The sequence below is a fragment of the Mya arenaria genome, chromosome 8, assembly GCF_026914265.1.
Source record: "Mya arenaria isolate MELC-2E11 chromosome 8, ASM2691426v1".
NCBI lineage: Eukaryota > Metazoa > Mollusca > Bivalvia > Myida > Myidae > Mya > Mya arenaria.
The window spans coordinates 17,200,112-17,220,784 of NC_069129.1; the positions used below are offsets into that span (position 1 = coordinate 17,200,112).

General features: G+C 33.1%; 1 protein-coding gene across 2 annotated transcripts; it reads left to right on the forward strand.

Moving 5' to 3' along the window:
* The first annotated feature begins 387 nt into the window (after nucleotides 1–387).
* On the forward strand, nucleotides 388–19,123 carry LOC128243295 (tyrosine aminotransferase-like). 2 transcript variants are annotated; one of them, XM_052960977.1, is made up of 10 exons: nucleotides 388–498; nucleotides 3,536–3,721; nucleotides 4,371–4,475; nucleotides 6,905–6,972; nucleotides 9,526–9,684; nucleotides 10,668–10,859; nucleotides 13,833–13,985; nucleotides 14,152–14,364; nucleotides 15,269–15,367; nucleotides 16,034–19,123. In XM_052960977.1, exons 2-10 carry the CDS (start codon nucleotides 3,565–3,567, stop codon nucleotides 16,202–16,204), a joined length of 1,317 nt encoding a protein of 438 aa, XP_052816937.1. In that variant the 5' UTR covers nucleotides 388–498; nucleotides 3,536–3,564; the 3' UTR covers nucleotides 16,205–19,123. The 2 variants fall into 2 exon arrangements, with proteins under 2 accessions (XP_052816937.1, XP_052816936.1); XM_052960976.1 differs by lacking the exon at nucleotides 388–498 and adding an exon at nucleotides 2,597–2,786.
* The last annotated feature ends 1,550 nt before the right edge of the window (nucleotides 19,124–20,673 follow it).

Consider the following 20,673-nt stretch of genomic DNA (forward strand, 5'->3'; position numbering starts at 1 on the left):
AGAATCGATATCCTAATTGGCTCAACATCATTACTTGAGTTTTTATTACAAATATTATTTTTTTCTTCATACTAAGAATATCTATGCAATACATGTGATTGATTGCCCATATAGTGAAAAAAAAACAAGCGAAGGCATAATCACTAAACTCAGTAAATTGTTTTCTGATCTATTGCAACATAAAGCTGTCATTCAATTTTAAATACAGGCTTGGTCATAAGGTCAATGTACAGTGGATTATTCAAATAGATTAAATTGTTTGGACCCAAGAGTATAGTATATCAGACTAAATTTCACAAATCTTCATGGCTATTTGGCAAATCTCCATAGATTTATTATTTATGTTAAGGTGATTTAAGATTATGATATTTGTATGAGACATTTAAAAAGCTGTACATTTTATAGTTATTATACTTGTATTTCTGGTTTAATAATTTTGTGTATAAATTTTAAAGTAAAATATTTGGAAATATTAATACTTTGTTGCCTTAAAAAACGGTCAGTACATGTATTCACAGACTTGAACTAATATGTCTCCCGCGATAACAGTCAAATGATTAATAACAATAATTAAAACATAAAAGTATATATATGATTAATGCTGTTGTTGTAACATAAAGGTAATGTAGACAACAATAATTATGTCATTATACTAAAGTATGGTGTCATACATAGATGTGCTTAGTTATTTTATGTTATAATGATGTCAAACACTATGACCTAAACAAATATATTTATAACCATATCACCTTTTTTAAACCTGTCTTTTGTATTTAAGTAATAGTTAGAATACCTGAAGTAATATGTTAATGATTAAGAATGGGCAGAGTGAGTGTAGCGAACTTCAGAACTGTCTTAGAATACTACGTCATTGTCTGACACATTGTTAACACAAAATCTCACGCAGGGTCAGTGTGTATTGGATGAGTGGCACCTGCAAAGCTGAAGTTCTTTATGATTGAGCCATGTACTTAATAATGGCCTATTTGCATTTTCATTATACCCCCCAAAACAAAGTTTGGGGGGGGGGTATACTGGAATCGGGTTGTCCGTCTGTCTGTCTGTCTGTCTGTCTGTCTGTCCGTCCGTTTTTTTTTTGTCCGGGATTCATCTTTGTCGTTATTGAACAAATCTTTTTCAAACTTTCAGATATTAATGGCCATGATGTAAACTTGCGCCTCTGTGAAATTGGTACGGGTCACATGACCCTGACCAGAGTTATCTCCCCTTGATGTGTTAAAGTAGGCCGTTTTTTTTTTGTCCGGGATTCATCTTTGTCGTTATTGAACAAATCTTTTTCAAACTTTCAGATATTAATGGCCATGATGTAAACTTGCGCCTCTGTGAAATTGGTACGGGTCACATGACCCTGACCAGAGTTATCTCCCCTTGATGTGTTAAAGTAGGCAAAATAAGCCCTGTCCGGGATTCATCTTTGTTATTATTCAACAAATCTTTATCAAACTATCAGAAAGTAATGGCCATGTTGTAAACTTTCGCCTCTGTGAATTTGGTACAGGTCACATGACCCTGACTGGAGTTATCTCCCCTTGATGTGTTAAAGTAGGCAAAATAAGCCCTGTCCGGGATTCATCTTTGTTATTATTCAACAAATCTTTATCAAACTTTCAGAAATTAATGGCCATGTTGTAAACTTTCGCCTCTGTGAATTTGGTACAGGTCACATGACCCTGACTGGAGTTATCTCCCCTTGTAGGCAAAATTAGCTTTGTCCGGCCTAACTCCAGGGCAAACAACCTAGACATGGAGGGGTGGGGGGTATTCGTTAGCCTATGGCTTACAGTTCTAGTTTGCTGAAGATGTAGGTTGTATTCTATTTAGTCTAGTAGATCAAAACTGTAGATTATTAAGTTGAAAGTTATCTTTTTGGCTTATTTTGAAATTTATGTTATTAAAAAAAGGTTGTGTTTACAGTGTTTTTTTTCTGAAAATGGATCAAAATTTCGGCCCCACTCTCAATCCCAAAATATATACTTTTTTCACATAATTGGACTGAAAATTCACAATCCTTAGAACTAAAAAAACTGAATAATGAACAAGTAAAACTAGTACAGCTATGTTTAAACTTATTCTCTTTAAAGATTCTTCAAATCCATAACCTTATATTGGGCTTTGCTTAGTTTTTCACTTGAAATCTTCATGTGTACTATGGTAAATTCACAATTTTAGGCATTTTTGTCGCCCTTTTCACAATTCTAATTCTAAGGGCCCAGTGGTCTCATTTACAAAAAGGTGGAAAAACTAATCAGTATAATCAGGTGTTATAACAATCCCTTGGTCATTCTTTAGTGATGTATCTAAAACAAATTGTTTTATTTTATCTTTTTTCCTAAATTAACAATTAAAATGACTACCAAAATCAGCTTTTTAAACCCTGTGAATACCTTTATGGCACATTGTATTTACATTTTAAGTCAAAGATCTTAACATGTCGTTTATTCTAGATAATGGCAATTAGCGTTACAAGTCACCGACTTTCAACAGTTTGTTGGATGTATGCCCATATAGCTGGTCTAGTTTTTGGACAAGCTATGACCAACTAATATAAATACAGTCGCGCACAAACAATCTTTATTTACGTCTTGGCTTTTGAAATAATATCATTGCCAAACTTGTTTATGTTAAAGAGTTTATGTTATAAAGTTTGAAAGTCAAACCATAGTGTTTTATAAATATATATATATATATATATATATATATAATTGTTGGAAAAATGATGCAGACAGATTATAATCATAGAAATGGACATGACCTCTGCAAAAATGGTATTATATTTTCTTTTATTTATTTAGTTATATTTAGATGTTCACTGCTGTCAATCAATACAAATTTCATCATGTATAACAGTCTTGACTATTCAAAGCTAAAATTGTTGGACTTTTTCAAATGATTTTCTGAAGGTATGGAATTTAAATACCAGTAGAATACTTAAGACTTTGGATTCTTCAGTCTGAAAGTACTACTGTGAATAATAAATATTATGGCTTGTTTAATGCTAAATGATTACCGGTAGTTTTATGTAAAGTATAATTTAATCATTCGTTTCGTAATACTTTATAAATTTGATCCTCGAAATTTTAGTGTTTATTACAGTCAATAATTCTTTCAATAAAACTTGTATCATCATGCAGTATCGGTTGTCACAAAAAGCGTTATATGCAGTCTCTAGATAAAATTTAGGCAGGAGTTTTTTTTTATTACACATACTTCTAAAGATTGTGTGCATGATGGGGGTAAATGAATGAGTAATTTTCATTTACTTTTCGATTCCTTCATTCTTAAGTGATTTTTTTTAAATTTATTAACAGCAATTGGAAAACAGCCATCTTTTATGAAAAGTAAAAAAAATCTGGTAGTTGTGTCAGAGTAATGAAAAATAACCTAATTGTCAAAAACAATATTTGTTTTGTGTTAATCCCAACATGAAAACTCTTTGTGGGATTGCTGATTTTTCTAATGAACATTTCAATATAAATACCTGACTAACAGAGATGTATATTGTATATTCTTTCAGCACACTACGACCCATATACAGAGGTGAGAATGGCGGACACTTCATTGAAACGCAAGCGTCACTGTGGGAGCTGGAATGTCAAGGTCTCTGACATTGCGCGGAACACGTTTAATCCAATAAGGAGCATCGTGGACGGAATGAGGCTTACCCCTAACCCCAGCAAGCCTATGATCGCATTGTCTATTGGTAAGTCAAGTCAACTGTCAAAATCATACACCACATCCAAGTTATTTAACCCTTGCAATTCATTACATTATTAATGCAAGTAGGGGCCTGCTGATGCTCTAGGAAGACTTACCTGCTCCCGTCCTAAATATTATTGGTGGTCAACTTTATATTTTGTCCAATGAGACCGTAGTTTAAAATTTTCCGGTACATTTATTTCAGTAAGTCAGCAGTAAGCTGTTCTTGATTTTAATCAGGTGAAGCGATAGATATAACAGTGGCTGGCTCAGTAAGTGGGTAGGATACATAATATAATGTAGACCACTGAAATCTTAAAGATTGTTGGTATGTACTTACACAAAAAATATGATTATGTGGCTGCATCACAACAAACCAGAAAAGAGGGGGCGGGCGGGGATGAACATCTAGAAGTTAATTCATAGTTGCCAAACAATCTTAAACCATTATGTAATACACTAGGATATATACTACTCAAGGGAACAACAGAGAAAAAAATGGGTAAAAACTCTTAATTCTTTTAATTTTTAGTACACAGGGAAAATCATAACTAAAACAACTTAATCCAAGTTCATGAATACCATCTCAATCTATAGTATATAATTGAAATAATATTGTGGGAAATATAACTTTGTTCTATCTATTATAACAGGAGACCCTACAGTGTTTGGTAACCTGGTTGTGCCAGAGGAGGTGGAGAATGCAGTGGTGAAATCCATCAAACAGCGCAAATACAATGGATACGGACCTTCTACAGGTTTGTTATTATGTAAATAAATAAAAACATGTGTGCAAAATAGTCATTGCCTTTGTACAAATATCTATGTGTGATTGGGAATTTCCCCAGGGCTATCAAAATCCTGCCTGTTAGTTATTATCACAAAGGAAGGTTAGCAATTTAGAAGATAAGATATGCTTATTGATTCTTTGGTTATCATGAGTAATTAATCATTTCTGAACTAATAATGATTTCCTCTGGTGTTTTTCTATTTCATTGGTCACTGATGTTGGTCAGTTTCGATCTGTAATTATTATTTTGTTCCTTTCATCACATTTTTCCACATGTCTGCTTTTTTCGGCATTAATTTTATAAGTGGTATTTATGGGCTTTTGAAGGAGGGTGAAAAGCTGTATGTGGAAATGCAAATATGGCATTATTTTGTTGGCAGATTTTCAAAATTGTGAAATGTTAAATGGCATTGGGTAGAAAATAAAGGAGTATCCAATACCCAGGAGGTGGGGGATGGGGAAATTACAATCTCATTAGAAAAAGTATTTAATAACAGAGAGAACAGTTATACAGCTTTAACTAAATTTTCATAATGCATTCAGAAAACTTAGGAGCAGTAATAATTATCCAAACAATGCATGCATACTATCAAATTGAAAACAACCGTTTTGAACTATTTTGAATATAAAGTATGAGGATTTTATATCATATGATAAATGTAAATTTTGACATACAAGCAATTACCTTCTAGAAAATATAGGAACAAACAAGACTTAATTAATGTGTCCGCCAATGGTGTCGCCAGACAGTTTCTGCTTCACACATTTACAAAATGACACATTAGCAAATGAGTACAAAAATTCTATTTCATTATTAATTGGTTTTATTAAGTGTTTGTTAATAGTTCACTCATGCTGACTGCATGGCTAGAAAAGAAACATTGCACACATGCACAGAAACAGTTATATATTATTTTTACTTTACAAATCAGTTAGCAAAACATTGGCTTATACTGCCGCACCATGGGTTTAATTAATGGTTTAAGCAAAAAGGTACAATAACAATTACTTGCTTGAATATATGTTTATTTGTTCTACGGTTTACATCAAAAGCCCTTATTGTGTAATTTGTCACCTCTTTCAAATATTTTGTATTCATGAATTGATAAGAATTTAAAAGAATTATGTAGAATGCCAATTCCTTGTATTTGATTCCTTTATGTGGGTCAAGGCAAACACAGCATTTACGACTTAAAATTGATTTCAAACATTGTGTACTGGAGTATTTATATGTATTTTGTCTGGCTTTAAATTGATGACAATAATTAAAAAAATAAATGTGATTTAAATAATAGTGTCATTTTTGTACTATTGCACTTTGAAGGGATGGTTTCTTAATACAAAAAGATGCCTTTGAAAGCTTGTGCATGCATTTGTTTTGTTTACATTGTTGATTAGTTGTGTATATAAATCAGTCATTGAAATAAGACTTTTGGATGAATAAACCCGAATTCTTATACTATTGCTTGGCATCAGTTTTTTGAAAGAGCCATGCTACATAAAATTCAGAATTTGAGCAAGCCCGGAAGACAATTTACCAGTGCAGGGCTTGCGGGCTTGTGTTAATTTCGACCACTTTACAATAATTATTTACCATGGGTTTTTCAAGTTACATCATTCTTGTAGTTTGATTTTTTTTCGCCTTTGAACACTTGCCAAACATGGCATTGTGGACTTTTAATAATGTGGTTTATTTTGGTATGTCTGACCTTACAATGTTTGAGGATAACTGAAATACCATGCAAATATCTTTTCGTTGGTGTACCGGCACTTAGTTTTTGTGACAAATGCAAATATCATTTTGAAAATTTTACTCCTGGATGGGTGAACTTTGTCAACATTCCCATTGTTGGGGATAACATGTATCTTGGAATCAAAAGTCTTGGGATGTGTAGTTTGTTTCGCCAGATGTAGTTACGTTGAGTCTCGGTAAAATACATGTAGTCATGTCTTACTTGCTAGTTTCTCTGTCTAAAATCCCTTCTGTATCTTTTGTACCGGTACCATTCTCATCACTAATGAAGCAAAGTATTGGTAGGTGTCTAATATTTTCAAATGAACAAAAAAGATGTTTACGGTGACCTTATATTCCAGAATTTCTCCTTCTTGATATTTGGATGAAAAAAGAATGATTTTAGGCCCGCAGTTAATAAAAAAAATATAATTTGTTTGCATTCCTGACCAATGACTCCTAAAAATACCAGCGACCTGAAAGGTTTTTTTAATTGCTCTGGTAATACCGGTACTTTTATCTCCATTTTTCATAACGAAAAAAAGTGGTTAGGAATTAAAAACACATGAAAAATAATTACCTGCTACCTCATAAAAATGTAGGTAAGGACAAACAAATCATTCATTAAGTGTGGCTGTATATGTGAATTATTCTTGTCCTTGCAGGATATGAACAGGCCCGCCAGGCAGTCGCAGATTATTCATCCTCAGAAACCTCCCATGTGGACGCAAAGGTACACCTAATTTCAGGTTTAGTATATTAATATATGACAAACTTAGCTGATTTAACTCAATTGCAACAGCAGGGCTTTTCTAGCAAAAAAATGGGGAAAGGCCTATCCTTTCCATCAAGGAAAGTTTTATACTTTTTTTTCAAAATTGGCTTACACTAATAACAAACTGTGAAATTACTTTATTTTTATTTTCACTTTTTTGGTTTGATATTGTGGGTTTTTTTGCAAATAAAAGGGCTAATTTGTACTAGTATACAATTTTTCTTGCAATCTTTTTTGTCTAATTGCTAAATATATTTAGCTCCAGATCCTAAAAAGGTTACAAAGTCCTGATCGGAAAGATATTAGTTTAAATTAACGTAATATTGAAAGATGCCCTTCAACGATTATAGCTGATGTTCAACTGATATTATTGATAAAATCTGAGTAGTGACGTACATGTAGGGTAAATACTTATTTACTATAGAAAGAAGTAAAATGTGCCCTAAATGAACTATTTGGACTTATAACTGTTAAATTTTTCTTAAGGTAGGAACCCCCCCCCCCCCCTGCAATCATTTTAAAGGAATTGAATTTCAGTTCTTAGGGTGGGTTGCAAGTCAATAGGTGACACCCTACGTTACATGAAATCCTGGATACACCTCTGCTTAATATAAATATATATATATATGATATAATTTTGGTTTCTTTTGCTGATCTTATTCTTGTTTATATACCAACACTGATGATTAATATCACTATGCCAAATGTCATTGCCCTCCGGAATGTGTGTTTATGGCAGTCAAATGTCATTGCCCTCCGGAATGTGTGTTTATGCCAGTTGATGAATGTTTTTACTGTTGTTGACCCTGTTCTAGGATCACAACAATTGTGTACTGTACATCTTCTCGAACAAATAAACATCACATGATGGGGGTGAAAAGTGATGAAACATAAATTTGACATTTCTGCTCCAGTTGTTTCTTGTTGTTGAACCTTTTACTGCAAGCAGTTAAAGTAGTTTGTACTTTCTCATCAGTCGAGTGACTTCATTGCAAAAGACAAAAAGCAATCTAACAGCATGTAGTGACATTGCGTCAGTTACATTTAAATAATGATGCAAACTTTATTCAGCTTGTCTGACATTTAAAGAAAAAGGCAGACAGATTTGATATGATAATGTAAAACAAGATATTCTGATGAAATTTTGTACTCAATTTTGATAAAAAAATTTTACAATGATTACCATAATTATTCTATTAATCACCCATCCCCCAGTTTTCAGCCTAAAAATGACCATTTTTTTAGCAAAAGCATGCAAAACCTTTTCCTCTTTTAAACGACCAACCCCCATTATTATTTTTTTAAGCATTCCTTTAAAACAACGAATTTCTTGATTTCCTGCTTTCTATATAATCTTACTTCACTTTTTTTGTCTTTATATCCGAATATTTTAATGAAGACCGATTTTCATCTTGGATCAAAGTAATTGTCTCTAATTTACGCCCATTCCCTTCTTTGGTTCTAATAAATGCCCGGGCGAGTAATAGAATAGTTATGGTAAATATACATTAGGCAAATGTAAATCAAGGCCCATATTTCTGGCGTGAAGGTAAGCCATCGATCATTAGGATCCAAAGGTGTTTTTCAGCATTTTACATTTTAACTGCGAGATTATTTCTGTGTTTAATTTCAATTGATAAACCATTACATTATTTTTGCATTTATTTTAATTTTGAACAACACTATAATGGCACCACTTTTATGATATGATATTAAAGGGAGATAATAGAACAATATTTTACTATGAATTCCTTGAAATTTTATGAATTTGTTTCTTAAACAACAACGCCTATTTAAAAAAAAAAGCTTTCCATGAAAACTTCACATTTTGTAACTTTTTTAGTATTTAAATTAGTGTTGGGAATCGGTTTCTATTTGACTATTGGTAATCGGTTCCACTTAAGTAACCGATTATTAGTAGTACAATCGGTTTTGGCAATACCTTAATTGTAGATTTATTCTTGTACAATCAATTACTTGTAATCCTTAACAATGCTAATGTTCTATGTGCATGTTTAAAGGTATTAAGTGTTGTTGTTGCTTTCGGCCAGATTGTAAACGATAACATCTGAACACTCCCAAATGTATAAATGAACTCAAAGGAGATAATTGGTGGAAATTAATCCAATGCAAATAACAAGAGAAAAGAAGAAAAACAACTGACCGGTTGAATCCATGATCGGTTATGACCAAATACAATTGATTGTCACCGATATCAGGCCCAACCAATAAATTTTTCATTAAAATCAATCATCGGAACATCACTAATATTAATGATGGATGGATTACCTTGATTGTAGAATCATTGACCATGCACAGTAAAGGGTTGGCATTGACAGTTTGCAGTTCTAATGTTCCTTGTTGCTGCATCCTTATGTTCCTTCCTTCTTGCTGTATCGTAGAAATTGAAGTAATGCCATGCCACCTTTATCTTAGAAATGATACTTTTTGATTATTGCCGTATGCCAGTTAACAAAAAATAAAGCACTTTAATCTGATTATATTCTGCAGGATGTTGTGTTGACAAGTGGCTGTTCCGGAGCTCTTGACCTGTGCATCACGTGTCTCGCAAACCCCGGCCAGAACATCCTAATCCCCTGCCCTGGATTCTCCATTTACAAGACCCTTGCTGAGTCCATTGGCGTGAAGGTCAAACACTACAGTCTTCTGGTACATCTCAGCGGGATTTACTTTTTGAGTTCTAAGTTTATTCTTATTTCTGCTTGCTTGATAGGAGCAAAAGCTAATAATTTTATCAAAATCATGTTTGTGTCCATTTCCTGCATAGAAACAAGTACTGATGTCGAATTTAAGATGCCATAAAAAAGTACTCAGGTGATTTTGAACCCAGGACCTCTTGGATGAGAGAGGAACACTTATACTAGTAACCACAAGACCACTTTCACCCTTAAAAATAATTGAGCTTTAAGCTCAAAACTTACTCTTTCAGGTGAGCTATAAATGTTTTTTAAATTGTTGAACATTGCAACCAAGACTGACTAGATCAAAGAAGCTATACTTTCTAGGGGGAGGGGAGTGGGGTCCAGGGCATTGGTTCTAAGCAAATGTCTCTCTTATTTATGGAATGCCTCAAAAATGAATGTATTCTGAAACAACATTTCACTTTAAAAAAGCTTTGCAGGCCCGGACTTACAGTGTCTACGTGGATCTATACCAGTGATAACAATAAAAATATAAATTCACATTCACACTTGTGTAAAGATAAACCTGTAAAACTTGAATTTCATTTTAAATACTGCAGGATGTCAGCTGCACCTTAATTAATGTTAAATAAATGTTTAAAATGTCATTAATGTTTATTTATACTCTTCATATCCACCTTATAGAGCAGAACAAATTATTTTTGCTTCATAGAGAATGTTGTCTGCATTTGAAATACATTAACTGATATTCTGAAGATTGTAAACAAATATGTAATCAACATACGCGTTATGGTAAATTTAAGCTTCTCTGCATCTAAGACAATGTACAAGTTATATGAAATGTTGAAAGATGACAAAAATTTAAATCATTGTCAACCATTCAATTGTAATATTATAATAACGTACATTGAAAACCTACCTTTGATTGCTGAACAGAATACAAGGATAAATTTCTTTACAAATGATACAAATTATATCTCTCTATTTCAGCCAGAGAGATCTTGGGAAATAGACCTGAATTACCTTGAGTCGCTGATAGATGACAATACCGCAGCCATCATCGTGAACAGCCCCTCAAACCCTTGTGGCAGTGTGTACTCACGTAAGCACCTGCAGGACATCCTCAGAGTTGCGGAGATGCACAAGGTGCCCATCATCGCTGATGAGATTTATGAGCACTTCGTAAGTTTGAGTTTTTATTTTGTTTTTAATTTTCCATTAATGTTGGTGTGTATTTTTAACAAAAATAGAATTACATTAACTTGACATAAGATGAAATAATAATATTTTTTAAAGTAATTGCTATCTGTTGTAGTGAACAATGAAAACTGTTTGCAGATGAACTTAGCATTTGAACTTCCTGGTGCATTGAATATGACATGTAGGGAATGATTGACAGCTTTTGCTCCTGCAAATTACACAAAGTGAATTTTTATTTAAGTGCAATATCTATAGCCTGTCAATACACAAAGAAAGCAGACTACAACAGCTATTTTAAGCGTATTCTTTTACATATCAACCTTGAACTTACTTCTCAGAGGCGAGCTCATCCTCTCCTAAATGCTCTTGTACAGTTTGCAAGCCTTAAATTATGCTCTTTGAAGTTCAAAAAAACTTACTGTTCTAAAATGCTTTGGGACTAGCACAAATTGACTGTCAATTCATTGACCTATAGCACTAGCTAGCTAAGTTCAATGCAAACAAAAGTAACATGACGCAAGTTGCCATTGTCTGCTCAATTTATATGATGCTAAAATGACTATGACTGCCCTCGATAATTACTGTCGTTGTCTACCAAGAGAATAAAATGAATTCAAAACCACTATATTTGCTTGTCCAGGGTTATAATGTGACCTGTTAATCTCTCCATGGGTTTAAAAGTTATATCTGGATGGTGCTGGGGTCATGTCAAAAGGAATAGTTCTGATTATTTACTTAATATCAGGATGGTTCGGGGGTTATGTCAAAAGGAAAAATCATGAAAATTTATATCAGGATGGTTCTGGGGTCATGTCAAAAGGAATAGTCATGAATATTTATATCAGGATGGTTCAGAGGTCATGCCAAAAGGAATTAGTTGTGAATATTTATATCAGGATGGTTCAGGGGTCATGTCAAAAGGAATAGTCATGAATATTTTTATCAGGATGGTTCAGGGGGTCATTTCAAAAGGAATAGTTATGAATATTTAAATCAGGGTGGTTCGGGGGTCATGTCAAAAGATCAGTAAAGGGATAGTATTTCCTCAATATGGTATCACTGACAATTAACCAACCACCAACAACAGACCATATGGAGTTAGGCTCCCATTAATTTCATGTTAATTGAGCGTGGTGTTCCAACCTCCAATGCTTAATATATCATGTCTTTCCAGTTTTTAATTTTTCATTCAGTGTAAAGAAAAAATTCAAGGCTTAGGGTTTTATTTATTTGATGAAACTTTTTGAACTTAACAATCCTTATGATAGAGTTAATTTTAGTTGCAATCAGATTTACATTTAAAACCATTTACAAAACGATATGATTAAACAGTTTATTATACAATAGCAACTATTAAATTAGTTTTAATGAATTGATTCTAGTATTTGATAAGCATAAGCAATTTGCTGTGATCTAACATTTTCATATATTTTGTATGATCTATATTTGTGACAAGTTTTATAAATACTCCTCGTTTGTCTGTGCAGAAATGTATTGTTTGAAGGTCAATGTGTCTGTGTGAAATGTATTTGTTAGCATAAAGTTTTTAGGTGTGCTAGATTTTGGAAAAGGTCCTGAATCATTGCTTCATTGAATACCTTAAGACAGAACTGTATGTAAATTATAGGACATGACATTTAATAAATAGCAGCATTATCATGCTACATACATTTTTTTTTAAATGAACACAAAAAAGATTGAATAAGTTTTGGCAATTTTTCATATAATTTTAGACAATGTAAATTCATGATAATATGGTTCCTACTACATGATCAATTATATCTCTGTGACCTTAATTTAAAAAAAAAATGTATAAATCATTGCATTTAATAAACGAATGGCAAACAAGCTGCCATACGTGAGTCTACACTGTAAAGCTATGAATTGCATCTGGTAGAACTTAAAAGTCACTTACATCAAAACCTGTCAACTTCATTGTTTGATATGTATATAAACCTTCTCTGTGATGGTGCACAGATTATAGTCTTCTGAGTGCAAAACAAATGAATAAAATATGAAGAGTTACTGCAATTTAAATTAAACAAGATCATGTAAAGATACAGTACATTTTACTTTTATATACGCATCAAAATTTATCAACGGTCACCTATATAATTTTTATACGATTATTAAAGAACAACTGCCTTCTAAAAGATACTTGTTTGGATGGTTGATTCAAGTGTTTCAATGTCATGACAGGCTTCTCTATATAATTATATCACTGTGTTCATGCCGTACATATGTATGTATGAGCGCATGTGTAATGCAGAGTTTTGTTTCAGACGTATTAAAAGTCTTGCAGGGCGGATTGATAGTGATGAGTTGTCAAGGTTTGAAGAAGACTTAACATTCTGTTTATAAATTATATCAGCTTTGTGGCCCTTATTTGGCTTCAAATATCATTTTTCCCTATATCATAAAAGCGTTGCCCCTATGTTGTGTAGTCGCATTCCATTTTGTATCTCAATCATAACTGAAATTTCCTATGCTTATTTTTTTTAGATGACATCATGGCTTCAGTATGTTATATCGATATGTTCAAAGATCGGTAGAAAGCATTATGTATTGTGCTATGAAAGTTTTATTTAAACCAATAAGAGTATTTTCAAAACAACTAACATTCTTGGCCTGTGTATGTCTTGAATCAAGCACAACCTGTATTTCATCATGCATGAAACAAAATATAGATCTTTAGAAAAGCTGTTTTTAGAATTAAAAAAAAAAAGATGTAAAAAGCAGACTAAATAAATGTCACTAAGCATTTATTATGAGTTATTTAGACTACTCAGATAGAAAGATTTTTGTGTCCGTCATAGTCTGAATTGAATAAAAATGAATTTGGAAAGAAATCAAAATTCATTGACTTGCTCAATTTAACATGTAATGTTTCTGGGAGCCTTTTTGCCTTTACCCCATGTTTATTAGCGTAAAATCTCATTTGAACCGTTTTTCCAGGTATTCAGCGGGACGGAGTACCACTCATTGGCCTCGTTAACTGACACTGTCCCTGTTCTCTCATGCAGCGGCCTAACCAAGCGATTCCTCGTGCCGGGATGGAGGCTTGGCTGGATTGTTATCAATGACAGGAATAACATCTTCCAGGAGGAGGTATACAAGATAATAAATTGATTTTAGACATAATTTCCATGTTATCAAGATAATCATTCAGTTGACACGCTACTTTTACATATAACAGCTACACTCCAGGAAATCGAGCCAAGTGATATCAAGCCAACAGGTTCCGACTGTACTTTACAATAATAACTCTTTGCAGGTTCGCCATGGTCTGCAGTGTCTCTCTCAGAAGATCCTGGGCCCAAACACGCTGGTGCAAGCCGCCGTCCCCGAAATTCTCGCACACACCTCTCCGTCCTTCTACACGGACACGCTTCAGTTCATTGAGGCGAACGCCAAACTGTTCTTCAAGAAGATATCCGCCATTCCCGGACTAAAGCCCGTCATGCCGCAGGGGGCCATGTATATGATGGTGAGGGTCATTTTTAGCTGGTCCTTTATAGGAAGAAAGCGCCTTGGAGTAAAATTTGATTTTTTTTACTGGACATTTTGTATCAAACTAAAACTTGAAATGGATATAGATGGCCTCAGAAACAAGAACATCACGGCTCTTAAACCTGCTTAAATTGCTTTAAAGGATATAGATGGCCTCAGAAACATTAGAACATCACGGCTCTTAAACCTGCTTAAATTGTTTTAAAGGGACTCTTTTATGTTTATGAAACATATTTTTTGACACAGTTATGCATCTGAAAACACTAATATATTAATTATTATTATTTTACTCTCTGATACCAAAATTACATTAAAAAAATACAATAAAAGTAAAAGAATATAAAACAACAGCCTGCTTTTAGTTGGGAGCAAAGCCCGCTGGTACAGTCAAGAACAAATCTCTTACAAGACTCTTACACAAAGTGAGGGATAATTTAACCTTTGCCTAATACTGTTCAAAATCTACTTCAAAGACAATATTTGAGCATGTATTAACATTTGTTGAACAGTTCCAGCAGTCAGTAGCTTAGTTTTAACAATCCTAATGATTCGCCACACTAAATTTAGTCACAAAAAAGAGTGCATTTTAAAAAAATATGAGCAAGACCCTCTTACCTTTAGGCCTGATTTCTTCATACTAAAACTAAATTCTAGGTTTGAGATTGTCAGTCTGTTATCATCCCTTAGGTGGATCTAGTGGTATAGGTGTCCATCTCTCGGCCAAGACACAGTAGATGTGAAGGGGTACATTCATGTCCTCTCAAAGAAGACTCTAGAGCTGGTTTCTGGCCAGGAAATGGATGCAGATGTATTCATAGTAGGTTATAGCTGTTTGCACTTTTGAGCTATGATTTAATAAATCTTAAATCCTTCATTTTCAGATTGGTATTGAGATGGAGCATTTCCCGGAGTACAAGAATGATGTGGTCTTCACGGAATCGCTTGTTACAGAACAGAGCGTCTTCTGTCTGCCAGCTACTGTACGTTGCTAATGTTTAATTTAGTTGTCGAATTTTGCTGTAGATTTGTTATTACCTGAATTAAGATTTCAGTCTCATTTTGTTTCCAACTTGTATCCGTCAGTTCAATCCATCTAATTTTATACTGTGAACATGTAGCTTAATTCTTATTTGTTTCATATTATTAGGCTGATCTCATTAAAATCCCTCAGTTATTAATTGGCATAAAAAGGGCAGACAGGTGTTCTGGTGTTGTGAACAATTTTGTGTAGTTTCTTATTCCTTTCACACATTCATCAGTGTACATCCAATCTTCAACAAACTGTGTTAGAATATTTCTCAGCATGATATTTAGTGTGAATATTGGTCATCTTGGGTCAAAAAGTAGGTCAGACCAATGTGAATATTGGTCATCTTGGGTCAAAAAGTAGGTCAGACCAATGTGGATATTGGTCAGCAGCTTTTACTTTTCCCCTATAAACATACAACCTGCAAAAAGGAGCACATACCTAGCTTAAAATCGGTTTCCACCTGTTATTTTTGGGCTATCAGTGTATTGGCAATTTGCTGAAATGGTCTTTAATTTAGCTTGAAATGTACTACTTTTGCCATCCACTCAACTTTTAATACATTTGCATTTCCTTGTTTCCTAAAGCATACCTTATAGAAATATTTACTGTATTGCAGTGCTTCGACTACCCGAACTTTTTCCGTGTAGTGTTGACCGTTCCCCAGGAAAAGTTGAACGAAGCGTGCGAGAGGATTGCGGAATTCTGTGAGCGGCACTACCAGGAGACTATGGAGAGCAACGGGCACCAAGTTCACAATGAGGGCTTCGAAGAAAACTGGACCGAGTGATTGTTTTGAACTAAGGCAGGAATCTGAGTTTAATATTAATATGGCTATGTACGAAGATGATTTAACATGACTGCAAGACAATAGCGTTGCCCTATCCGGGCCTTATTTTTAGAGGTTCATGTTTATGAATGAACTGTTTATTGTTTTGATTGTTGGTTGTCTAAGACTTTAATTGTTATTGATGGAGTTTTTTGAGAAGGGATCACCTTCTATATTTACTATCTAATGTGATTTAATGTGTACAAAACTTCCTGTTATGAATAAAACTTGTATTTAAATTATTTATTTAAATATTGGTTTTGGCAAATTGTATATTTAAATCATACACAAAGTTGAAATAATAGATGGAGGTTTAAAGCAAGAGATCTGATATTTTTATGCTTATATAATTCATGCGTGATGTTTTATTTTTTAACTGTATATGAAAGTTAACAGCATTTACTCATGTTCATGTACGAATGGGGCCCGAATGGGGCCTTTTTTTTTAAAACATTATTTTTGTGATAAAAAAAAATAAAACGGTTTTAAGCACTTTAAAAGTAAAAATCGTCCAAATTTCTATTTTATTCCAATGATATTAAAGTCAGTGTCTGTGATATCCCTAGTCCATGTCAAATGCTCTTATTATTCATTTTTCTTCTATTATTATTGTCATGGTGATAAATGTAAATGCCTTCAAAAGGATATTGTACAATTTAATAATCTTGTATCTTTAATGAGGATGTATCCCCACCCCCTTTGAGTACTGAATATACTCATTATTTTTTTACCAGAATCCTATTAAAAGCTTTGATAGTTAGTGTACCAAATAAACAAAATTGCGTTTTTGCATTCTGAGTACCACACTCTTGAGACCCAAAAAGCCTCTAAAATGCATACTAATATTGAGGGTTCCCGCCTCAATTTTTTAAGAATCTCAACAAGAGAATCTCAGATCACAAAACTTATTCAATCTTCATGTACTATGCATGTACTGTTTCAGTAGACCGTGTGATTTTGCAGACAGCTTGAATTTTATAATTGTATTTTGTGTATAGTTACAAGAAAAATGTTATTAAGAATGTTAGAAACCATCATGTACAATGTTGATTCACATACACTTTATAACAAAGACGTTGAAAAAACAATGAATTCAATTAATTTCTTGGACTTAGATTACACTTGCAAAAAACTAAGCTTATATTTCACCATTTTCTTGAGATGATCTGTCCCCAACTCCTTGAAACTTTTTAAGTCCATAACAAGCTTAATAAAAAAAAAAGAATAATATGTGTAATTTTGAATTCTTTACAATTTTTTGGACTTAAAGAAAACGTTTTTTATGATAAGCATGATGAAAATAAGGCTCAAGTAAGAACTTTGGCTTAATGAAATAGCTTTTTAAGCTTGTAATGCTTAGGCCCTAATTAGGTCTGAGAAATATTTGCCTTGCTGTATTGTATTAATATTTTATTGTTGAATATTATATGAAGATTTGCTCACTGATACTTAATATATTAATGTTTCATTAGTTATTAAATTTTGTTTTACGTATTAGATATCATCATGTCTTATTTTACAATATATATTTATAAAAAAAAATTCAGTCATAAAAAGGACCAAAGTACAATCAAAATATTTTGAGTCTCACAGTTCTGACTAATATTGTTAGTTTAAGGCCACACCAAATCGATTCTATGATTAACATCAGGTTCCAATATAAAAACCTATCTACACCACTGGAAAAAAACAAAGGGCTTGAATTCGCCCAATCATATTTAAGTTTAACTTACACTATAACAGATTTTACCAAAAAACTTATCAAGTAGGTCACACATGCATACATTTAGGTAATTCGTGAACAAGAATATTAACTTTTCACATTCTAGCCCTTTTTTCTTGTTCTATTTTATTTTTTAAATTTTTTATTTTCTAAATATTCATTATCAACCCCGAAGATCCATTTACGTTGGCTCAATTTTGAGTTCGTAATTTTTGCTTTAAATGAAACGAAGCCTAAAACCTACCCAACAAATGATGCTAAACATATTATTAATTTGGCATGGTCTGAGCTCCATTAGTAATATTCCTAAGCTAGTCATTTGTAATATGGAGAATAATATAATAAACTTTTATTTTAGTGGTCATTCTAATTTTTATTGAATTTTGTACTTTTTGTATTATTTATGTTTTTATATGCCTGTTCATACAATGGGATGTATTATTATACTTTTACTTGTTACTATGATGGAAGTTGTCCAGTATGTTGTCCGATCAATAACTTTAGAAGCTTTTGTCCAATCATCACCAAACTTGGTCAGAATGTGTATAATATAACCTTGACATAATGTCATGTACAGATTTGATAACCAGCTATATCACTCGAGTCACACAAGAGATATCCTCCGTCAATTATAGAAATTACTTGAAATCAGTCTTGTCCGATCAATTACTTTAGAGATGCCAAATAGCCATCATCACCAAATTTGGTCAGAATCTGTAGGGGCATAAAATCTTGGACATATTGGATCAACAGCCATATCGCTGGAGTTATGACTCTTGAATTGATAAAAACTGTATTTACAGTGTCAACTTTCTCCATTTGGCTAGTGGACAACTATTTAACACCAAACTTGGTGTCCTAAAAAAAGGACAGGCATACTTTGCGACAGCTGGTGCTTTGGTTACATAATTGATTAACAACATCCCGTTTTGTTCCATTTAAAACTTACAAAATTATATATTCAAACAAATTTTCAGACAAAAAATTGTTTAACATTACTGGTATATTATGTTCAACAATATTTAAGTTCATTACTTGTACAAAAACATGACAATAATTTGCATGTCAAAGAAACTTTTCAAAAGGTCATACTAAGTTTTTCTTAAAATTGTATAAAATACCGTTTTCATGTACAATATCATTTTTTTTTTGGTAAACTCAATACTGGTTGTGATTTTAATAGGATTGACAGTGTGTAGCTGTTTTTTCTCACCTAAAACAACTTTATTAGTGACCCTTTCTGATATCTTTAACCCTTTGCATGCTGGGTAAATTGTCGTCTGCTCAAAAATGTTGTCTGGTTTATTCTAAATTTCTTTCAATTTACTTAAAACTTTGGGCATATATTGACTGAGTGGCAAACAGCTTGGAACCTGACCAGGCGCCGAGTTACTCGGCGTCTGGTCTGGTTCCAAGCTGTTTGCAAAGCCTTTAAAATCGCCATCAGCAGCCTAAGGGTTAAAAATGTTTGCTTTAGGATTAAAAGTTTACATATAAGGAACAATAATGAGTCATAATTTATTTCATGTATAAATATTGAGATAGAAATCTTTATATTTTATGTATAGACATTTCTGGATATAAGACAGAGTTTAGCTTTAGAATGATCAACTCTCATGTATACATAATCCAGTTATTTATGTTTATTTAATAAATTTGTGAAGAAACATGCTTGCTTTCTTTTTCTCAGAATATGGCTTTATTGTAATGCAACTTCGATGGTGTGATTTTGCATGTAATCCATCAATTCAATATCTTGAATCTTTCTTTATTAATTATTCTGGTGGTTTTCATTCAACCATTCCAATTACTGATTTTGTCAATGAATAATAGAACAATTTAATGGTTTTCTTCGACCACCTCTGACAATCTGACAAGTGACCAGGCATCAAGCAAGGATCTATTTAAGTTGCGTAAATTAGTTATATTAATTTTTTCATCCCACCAAGACATCATCGGTTTTGACTTGCAGCTATATGTAACTAATAGCCAAGTTAAACACGGTGGACAAATTGGTTAATACATGCCACTTAAACACCCAAATTTGTGACCTTGACCTAAGACTAAAGACTTAAGCCAAGGAGCAGCCAAGTCATAGAGGACACACAATGGGTAACACATGCCACTATAATCCAAAATTTGTGTTCTTGACCTTAGAAATACAAACCTGATAAGTTTGTGACCTTGACCTTAGACTTAAAATATAAGTGCAATTTAAATATTTTCTTTGTTTTTTTGTGAAACTTGTGCCTGGTTTTCCAACTACACAATCATCCCCTTCCTCTGGTGAACATTTGTGCAAAGTTGTATTGAATTCGGTTTATCACTATTGTAGTATCCAAATGGATAGTCTGAAGCATAATTATGCCATTCATAACATTGACCTTGGTCTTTTGTACCAACACATCATCTTCCTGTGGTGAACATTTTGTATCTAGTTATCTTAAATTTGGTTGGTCACCATTAAAATTACCACAAGTAGCCAACATTTGACACTACCAGAGTTCCTGGATCCAGACTATATTACATGATGGCTCACTAGAACCTCCAAGTTAGGTGTCAAAATGGTTATTATTTTGCGCAAGATGGAAAGAATACATGTAAAGTTCATTTAGAATGTGATAGATTCCCACGATTGGGCCTAGAGTGCATGTTCAACAAATAGTCATTATTGGAGCAAAAGAGATGTTTGTGATTTTTCATTAAT